Consider the following 9,560-nt stretch of genomic DNA (forward strand, 5'->3'; position numbering starts at 1 on the left):
GCTGACTTCTCCTGCATGGCTCCGCTTCTGCCTCCTCCATCTCATTGCACAAAGAAAGCCTGCAAGTTCCTTGTCTCAGTAAGAGAAACATTTTGCAGTAGGAGACAGGTCCCCCAAGTCCAGTCGAGCAATGAATTATCTTACTAGTAAAATTCAGTCTCTTTAGTAATCCCTGCAGGTGACTAACACACTTATTCCATTTTGATGTGTGCAAGAATGCATTATTGCTATTCAATCATACCTCCCTCTTTACTTGTAAAAGAAACGTAACTGCTACATTATAGTGTCCCCTCAGATACACTTTAACCTGAAAATTTTGGAGGGAGATCATTGTAGGTCTGTTTTCTGCCAGCTCAGGCATTCCAAGGTGCTACTCGGAGCCTTTAAAGAAATGCACTGCAGTACAGCTTTCCCCTAGATGTCAAATCTTACCCGGCTGATCTGTGTGGACAATTTCTGTTGCTGACTACAAGATACTTTTTATGAAAGAGAACTGCAGACTACTAGCTCTTAAAATCTATTCATCTATTTAATGCATGTTGAATGAGCATTCTTAGAAGGCCCTGTACCAAATAATTAATTTGCTTGATCCAATAAATTTCCAAATTTTCTTTTCACCTCAGTTCAGCAATTAGAACTGCTGAAGTGGGCTCTCTGTCCCTCTGCAGGGTGTTCATTAATGTTAAAAGTCATAACTAGGCACATGAGGCACAAAATTCCCTCTGTGAGGGAGTTTTAGATGCTGAAGTTATGATCCAATAGAGTTCTGGCAAATTTCAGAGTGCGCATACCCTGAGGTTTCTACAGTAGTTATGTGTGGTCATCTGTGCACAGAGGATCTGTGCAGAATTCAAGGTATGATTGAATTAAAACAATCGTTACTTCTCCAGAAACCTATAATGAGGGTTAAATATAATTTTCAATATAAACATATATTGCTCCATATATCCCAACTGTGTGACATTTCATCTAAGTAACTGTTCCTTTAAATATTTCAGCTTACATGTGAAAATTTTTTACCAGTTTTCACTGCTGAATGTAATGCTGTGATTTTGATTTTTCTCTTGCTCATTACCTTGTTTTTAATTTTTTTTGTTTCTCTTCGTTCATGTAGGCCTGTTACCATCTGAGAAATAAAAACATTGCTTCTGTTCAAGGATATAAGGCCTAGCTTATTCACTGTGCATCTTTACTATATCAAGGTTTCAGAATTTTTCTGAATCCATGGGCAAAAAATTGAAACTCATTTGTGATCACATTAATAGAATCCAAGTGATTTGTTTTAAACAAACCAAGGTTTTCCATTAACTCATCAAAGCTTAAATGTTTGTAGAAAACATTAATTAATACCATCCCATCCCATAGTTTAGAAGATGCCTCAGCATTTTTAAAAGAAGTTCTGTATTTTTTGTCTGGTGGTACTGTTCGTGTAAATTAATTTATTTATCTGCTGGGCTTTTTTTACTCCTTCAAATAACCACCAGTTCCCAATTAATTTAGACTTAACTGTCATTTTTTTCTAAAAAACGTAACCTAATAACTTAATATACTTCCAGCTTTTTCTTTACATTTTCTTCACATTGTGATGTTTTCCTTAGTTCTTGTATAGTTCTCATTCATGCCCGAAGTATCACAGACTAACATTAAATAAATTCCCTGAGACCTTTTCATCTCTTGCTTCTTCTCTGTTTTCAACTCTCCTGGTTATGAATTTTTAAATGACTGGCTGACTGTTCATAGGTCTTGGGGCAGTTGAGAATAGAGCTTTTCAGAAAAATAAGAAAATATTTTGTTTCACGTAGTGGTCAGAAGTGGAAATTATTATTTGTTTGAGACGGATAGCGAAGAGGAAGAGGAAGAGGAGAAAAAGGAAGAGGAAGAGCCTCGAAAAAAATCTGCATTTCAGGTACTTTATGGTAATTTGCTTTCTAGTCGCCAACTGGAAAAAAAATGTAGGCTTCTCATAACACAGGCACATATGTTAAAGCAGCCAGTACATCTAAAGTAGACCTGAAAAATATTGGAAATTAAATTCTTGCCAATTTAAAATGCAAGTTTACCTGTTTTGAGCATTGCTAAATTCATACAGGAACTATGGTAAAATTACATCTCCATTTACTTATGCCTGAGGGGAACAAAAATACAAAAACAAAGGTTAAGAATCTGAGCTTTATTTTTTCTGTCTTGCAATAAAGACAAATGAGGAAGCTGACTTGCCTCTGGCACTGTGGTACAATACTTCAGTTGGTTTTCTGGTTTCGAGTAGATGTTATCATTCCATGCAGATATAATCCCCCAAATAAGCAACTTCTCCTGGAAAAGAATAGGTGCTTTAAAAAATATATATATTTTTTTTTTAATTTTTGATCCCAGTGGAGCAGAGAAATATATCCTTCAGTTATAAAGAGCTTAACATTTCAAATCACAAAAAGAGACCACATCACTTTCTCTCCTTTCTTTTTCAGGATAATGTTAATTAGTATTTTTGCATTTTAAGTGACAGTCTGTGTTGAAGTAAGAGGATGTTGTAATGTTAAAAAGACAGCTGAAATTTCGTAACTGGGTTCCTACAAATGGGCTTGTTGATGTTAGACAGTACCAGGTATTGAACCCACTGGCTTGAATGAAGAATTTGCATGAAGAAGTTAGTGAAATACTCATGCATATAGGATTGCTTTAATCTTCATAAGATTAAAGTTTTACTTGTTGAAGAATTTTCAGAAATGCCACAGAAGATTTTTTCCAGACCTTAAAAAAGGCAAATGTAATATGGATGAAAAATAGTGTGATAAGTAAGTTTTATTTTCTACTATTTACACTAATTTTGTGTATATTTTGCATTTAATTCACCTTGGGCCATAAAAATGCCTCATGAATTTCTAGGTCATTTTTCTTTCTGGTTTTCATGCAGGTGTAGAGGAAAGTTTGCATTCTTGTTTCTGCTGATTTTTTTTAAAATCGTTGACAACATTTTGTTCAGATGTACCAGAGCCAAGCACTGAAATTTTAAAGAGTTCTAACCTTGAGGTCAGAAGCTAATAAGATTCTTTCATTTACTCTGGGCTCTGGGTTTTTTGTTTGTTTGATCTGATTTTTTAAGGTCCACTTCAGTCCTGAAACTATTAATCTGAGAATGGAGATGCTCGTCATTATTTCAAAATTCTGGCCTGGTATTCTGTATAGATGGCCAGTTCTGCAATATGTGCAACATGAAGGTGTTAGATGGCTTCATGTAGGAGGAGAGTTGTATAGAACGGAAAATTATTTTTGTTTATGAAAAGCTTGTTTGTCATTTGGTCATCATACCTTATTTGCCTTCTGGCCCACCATGCACATGGTCTTAATAAAAATACTAGCAAAGTGAACTTGTTCGTTGTAGAGTTTGCCAAAGAATTATTTTTAATTGCTGATTTTTCTTTTAGTGTAAATTGTGTGCAATAGTCACTTCAAGGGTTAACTTGGAGATTTTATTTATTAGAGAATGCAGACAGTTGAGAATCATCTTGTTTAAATTTTATCGTGAACATCATAAATCTTTTTTCATATTGGAGTCTATGAATGTAAATCCATACTTAATAATCTAGACACAATCATTCCCCAAGATACTTTTAATTAATAATTTCTTGTTTTCTACTAATTGCTCTTGCTTTGTCCTTCTTTATAGAGAGCTATTGGGAAATTTGCTTCAGCCATTTTAGCCTTGCCAAAGTCTGTCATTAAACTACCCAAAACTATTCTTCAGTATTTAATCAAAGCAGCAAAGGTACTTGACATTTTGCGAGTGCTCAGTATGTGACCCATCCCATAGTTCCTGATGCAATGTATACCTCTGTCCTTGTCTGCATTTTTCCTCTTATATGAATGATTAAAAAAAAAAATAATGACAGCCAAAGCTTCATTCCTAGTAAATGCAGTACTTTTTATACATTTGGAGAGGTCAAGCTACAAGAAAAGTGGTCTATTTGTTTTTTAAATGCTACCTCAGAGAGAAAATGCAGACCTGAATTCTCATTTTCTTCTGATACTACTACACAAGATGGTCACATGAAGTTGCATGTATCTTATGAACACTGTTGGAATTGATCTCAGAAAGCTGGTAGAAGTTTTGTAAAACACATTCTGCTCCAAGCTCCTTTTTAGCTCTCCACCTTTCTTGCCTTCATCATCATAAAAAAGATTTGTGCATCTTCAACATTTTTTCATCTACCTTGAATACATTTAGCATTTCTTATCTTTGAGCATTATGTATCATTGTACACTCCATACACATAACATGATATTTGTAAGGAGTGAGCATTACAGATTGAGCGTACCAGCTCCAAAGCTTAAAAGATACTGCGTTTAAAGTTTATCCAGTGGTAAAAATATAAAATAATACATATGTATGTACCCAGTTAGCTCTTAAAATATCCACTGCTTAACATAAGTAGTTACGCTAAATTTATTAATTAAATGCCCTTTCTTCATTCTAATCTTCTACCCTCTTCCAAGTCTGCCTTTTACCTCATAGTGAATTTCTTTATTCACACTATGACTGTGGCTAGTGTACAGTTTCTCAGCTAACTGTTCAATAGCAGATGTTGACAGTTTCTGACTTTCAGCAAGTAATATTCTATTAGTTCACTTAAGTATCACCATTCCCCCAGATCAGCTGCATTAGCAAACACCTATTAAAAGCAGAGAAATCAGTGGCTCTGTTCCCACACATTTTCTCATATGGTGCTTATTTTCATAGAATAATAGAACTGTTTTGGTTGGAAAAGACCTTTAAGATCATTGAGTCCAACCATAAACCTAACATTTCCAAGTCCACCACTAAACCATGTCCCCAAGCACCATATCTACATGTCTTCTAAATACCTCCAGGGATGGTGACTCCATCACTTTCCTGGGCAGCCTGCTCTAATGCTTGACAACCCTTTCAGTGAACAAATTTTTCCTAATATCCAACCTAAACCTCCCCTGGTGCAACTTGAGGCTATTTCCTCTTGTCCTATCACTTGTTAGTTGGAAGAAGAGACTGAGACCCACCTGGCTACAACCTCCTTAGAGGTAGTTGTAGAGAGCAATAAGGTCTCCCCTCAGCCTCCTTTTCTCCAGACTAAACAACTCCAGTTCCCTCAGACTTCCCTCATAAGATTTGTTCACTAGACCCTTCACCAGCTTCATTGCCCTATTTTGAACAAGGCAGACATATAAAAATAAATGTACAGACTTTGAGAGATTTGGAAGATGACCTTCTTATCAACAGTACCAAAATAATTTGATCTCCATTGTTGTATGCATTCACAAAACAGAACAAAGTATTTTTCCCTTTTAAATTCATTTAAAGTCAGTTTGACACTTTTTAAAAACTGCTTTTAATGTTCCAAAGCAATTTGTGTATGCAGATTTTAAAAACATAAATGGACCAAACAGAAGTTTTACCAGTCTGTCCTATGAGGGGCAGTTCCAGCTTCACTGAGATATACATGTGGTGGTGTCATTGTCTGCATGTTTGTCTTGTGAATTAATAGAGCTGTTTTGTCACTATGCTTTATTTTCACCCTCATGCCTGCCTCTGTATGCTTCCCTGCTCTCTCTCTGTTACCAGCCTGTGATGCTTAGAAATACAAGACAATGCAGTGCCAATTGAAGATGATTACCCTTTTTCAGTGAAAACCATAAAAGGAACAAAAGAACTCCTTTTGTCCTAAATTGTTGTGGAGAAGATACAGTTACTTTAGTTTCTGTTATTCACATTTTATGTCATATATGGAAAAAAGATGAGTGTTAATGTTACTGCTTTTTTTTCTGAAACCTTCCTTCACAGCTTGAGCAGAACGATTCAAAAAGTTACTTTTGGGTAACTTTGTTTTACTTTTTATTTTTTTCCTCATCGCTCTAGCATTTATAAATATTTTGGGCCAATTCCATGCTTCATGTAGTCATACAGGTCAACAGACTGTTGATCTGAGTGAGTGCTGTGAGCAGGATTTGGCCCCATAAAATTGCCTTGATGTATAGGTAAGTTTTATTGCTGTCTTCATTTTACAACTGGGAAAAAAGTAGCAGAAGGATTCATAAGTTACTTATCTGAAGCAACAAAGGGAGCTATTGTCAAAATCAGGATGAAATTTGAGGAAATGCTGAGTACCAGGTTTGGGACTGTGCATAGATAGCAAATCTGTAAATGTCCACTGGGATCTGCAGAGAGGAAAAAATACCTAAAGTAGGAAAAATGTACAAGCACAAATACCTGTCCTGAGATATCAACACATCTTATGATGCTTTAGTTAGTTGATTGCAGCACTTTATTTTAAAGTTTCCCTTACTCTGCATCTTGTCTGTAAAATGGTAAAGTAGAAATAAAGAATTAAATTGAGAGATTCAGGTGAAGTAGCCCATATGTACGACAGGGTATCAATTCCCAAAGTTCAGAGCATGAATTTTTGTGGGTTCTAATGAAACTTTGTTCACCCGCAAGTGTTTTCACATTTGGTTTTATGCTTGCAAAAATAGTGCATGAAAACTCAGCAGATCTGCAGGGGAGGTGTTTGATTTGGGTTTCAAAATATTTCCTTATCCCTGCAGATCTGAATGCATTCACTCAAACTATATAGTACTGCTTGTGGCTTATTCTATGGCTTACTCTCAAAACATGAAGGACCTTGTAATAAATGAGTATGTTCCTTCCAGTTTGTTTATCAGGCCTGGATTACTGACCCTAAAACAGCACTACGACAGAGGCGCAAAGAGAAGAAGAGTTTTGGCAAAGAGGAGAAGCGAAGGCGAAAGGGATCTGGGGATGGTGGGTAGACTTTCATATTTCAAAAAACATGTTAACTAGGGTGCCTGTTATTCCTGGTAGTGAAAGGCAACTGAGATTTAGAGGGCAAGTGCTCTCACTTCTGGCTAGGAACTGGAAAAATGTGATTACCTTTGATTGTCTTTCCCTGCCCCAGCCCATGACAAGACCAGCCATAGCTATGTCCTTTCATTCTACACGATACACACTGGGAGAGATAAAGGACATCCAAAACTTTTGCCTGATAGGAAGGCTCAAGACATTGCAGAAAACATTAGCTGTATGAAAACATTTGTGGAAGTAGAGTACTTGGAAGAGAAAACCATAACTCTGTAAAGGCATAACCTTAGAAAGCCAATAACCTGGTAGTTAATGGCATTTCTTCAGAAATACGGGTGTGTAAATGCCAGGTGTTTGGCCAGAATCAGGCAGAGCAAGGACATTACCCTTCCACTCCCTCACCTCATAAAAAGGTTTATCTTATTTTACAGGTTTTTCTAGTGTGTCTTAGAGCCTTTCATTTTAATGATAAGTTTATGTGTATTCCCATGGAAAGTGTTGTATGTGACAAAATTACGTTTTATGTTGAAGAACTCTTTCATGACGAAGCTCCAGAAGGACTGTAGTTCAAGTGGAGCTGTAAGAAAAGTTCCATGAAATAGTCACATACTATTTCTTTTTGCCACATTTCCTGTATTATTCCCTGAAGAAGCTTGAGTTGAGACAAGGGGAAGAATATAGTGTTTTTCACTTTCCGTGCTGTACTCAGTGAGGAACCCAAGTATCCAGGAACCCCTAAATTCACAATGGATACAGCAGGTAGCAAAAGGAAAATCTACAAGTGTTAATAGCTTTTTACTGTCATTGTGAAATCATTTATGCCTCTGAAAAAAATCTATTTCTAAGTGGTTCATATCTCGTCATCTTTTTTGCTCCTTTTTAAACAAGAAAATAGAAATTCAGAAGCTTTTCTATGTGTAAGATAGGGAAGAGAGGAGCCCATTCAGGCTGAAATAATCTGATTTTTCCTCCATTTGGCATCTTCACCTGTTGAAAAGAGGGATCTTTATAATTAAACTGCTGCCACTAAAGCTATAGCTACACTTATTGGACATTAGATAGAAGGAGAGACATTTGTTTTTCTTTCAGTTCTGCCTGCAACTCTCTATTTCAGTCTTCTGCTACAGGCCTAAATAAAAGCACATGGCAGTTTCAAACCAGCTCTGCTGCTTCATTTCAATCTGAAAGTCCCAGTTAATTAATTTGGGTATGCTGGGTCAGAGGCAGGAGAAGATCAGAGCACAGCTAAGGTTGCCCTTTGCATAAGCTGAAGAAATGGGCTTCAGTGTGAGTGAGCGAAAGGTGAGGCTGCTGAGTGGGGAAGTGGTGTGACTGAGAAATTGCCTGGGTTGACTCCAGCAGATGATCTTGCTCACTAGCTGATTAGCAAGAAACTGCCACTGCAAATTAGAAAAGAGGTGTGGTCATCTGTGAACATCTTTACTGAAAGGGTTGTCCCCTCACTCGGGTCCTTTAGAAATGGAAATGTACTTTCTGTTACAGTAGTAGGTGAGGAACCAGTCACTACTGCTTAGTGACTAGCATTTTGCAGCTTGAATGTCATTTACAACCTCACTTCTATAGGTGTAACATTCACTGTTCGCTCATTGTTTTCAATAGGTGGTACTGATGCGGACTGTGAAGACAGTGAAGAGGAACCTGTCAAGAAGAAATCTGATGGACCAGGTATGAAGGCAGAAAGGTTTCTTTGCTGTTACAATGCAGTAGTGACCAGTGACATTGTCGCAGCATATCACAGAGAGAGTGTTGCCGTCTTCCCAGGCTTGTGTAAAAGCTGCAAAATCCATTCTAACCTGTGCAGTGAGGACTTCCTAACTACTTTCAAGTTTCCATTTGCTGGGTTTACAAGTCCTGAGCATGAGAACTTCTACTCCTGGAGTAATAGCTATTGTACTCATTCTCTGCACACTTTAGTAAATACACCTGCAGGCTCAGACTTGGATCACTTGCCGTATATTTTACTTATAGAAAAACATACACCTGAGGTTAGCTTGCAGTCCTGATTGCATACAGCCCTGTGTTAAAATCTCCATTGATTTTGAATGTCTGAAATGTTATTATTAGCATAAAGACCATGTGTTTTTTCAGCATGTTTTAGCAAGGTTAAGATAATGCTTTTGACTGGTACTCACCCATTCAGCATGGTGCAAATGTCACCTCTAAAAAATTGGATTTTCCCAATCTTGCCCATTCTCATTCATAATCAAATGTAAGGATGCTCTGCACAACAGAAGAAATGCCAGCAGTTTGCAAGATCTTGCCCATATTGAAAGTTTTCCTATAAAGAACTGTAATGGATCATAACTGTAAGCTTAGCTCTGTTTCTAAGTGGAGTAAAAGAAGAAAACAGACTGTCCTCTTAAGTAAGTCTTCACCATGGCTTACCTTGAGTGAGACTTTGTCTTCAAAAGCTATTTTTCTTCTCTATTTAAAATTGGTTCCCACAGGTCCGGTTAGAATTGTATCCCTGAGTGTGCTACAGGGAAAAAGATGTAGCAAGGATGTGGGATATGTCATTTCTTTCTCACAAGAGCAGTGATCTCAAATAAACAAATTGCATTGCTTTAGGAGCTTTTTGGTGGGGTTTTAAGGGCTCTTTTTTTTGTTACTTATTGGTGATGCAGTTACCCATGTTAAAATACTGAAGTGAACACATCTCTAGGGAAATACTGTTGGTGCTACACAGGAGTTA

At 37.0% G+C, this 9,560-nt stretch overlaps 1 protein-coding gene across 1 annotated transcript in view; it reads left to right on the forward strand.

Moving 5' to 3' along the window:
* PIEZO2 (piezo type mechanosensitive ion channel component 2) overlaps positions 1 to 9,560 on the forward strand; it is a gene marked incomplete at its 5' end in the record, with an annotated part of 88,899 nt that overhangs the window by 43,325 nt on the left and 36,014 nt on the right. Inside the window, 4 exons of the mRNA XM_029085771.1 lie at positions 1,803 to 1,906; positions 3,665 to 3,763; positions 6,679 to 6,790; positions 8,468 to 8,533. Of these exons, the coding sequence (XP_028941604.1) occupies positions 1,803 to 1,906; positions 3,665 to 3,763; positions 6,679 to 6,790; positions 8,468 to 8,533 (381 nt within the window). The remainder of the gene's footprint in view (positions 1 to 1,802; positions 1,907 to 3,664; positions 3,764 to 6,678; positions 6,791 to 8,467; positions 8,534 to 9,560) is intronic.

This window comes from Antrostomus carolinensis, unplaced genomic scaffold (genome assembly GCF_000700745.2).
Source record: "Antrostomus carolinensis isolate BGI_N321 unplaced genomic scaffold, ASM70074v2 scaffold12917, whole genome shotgun sequence".
NCBI classification, from domain to species: Eukaryota; Metazoa; Chordata; class Aves; order Caprimulgiformes; family Caprimulgidae; genus Antrostomus; species Antrostomus carolinensis.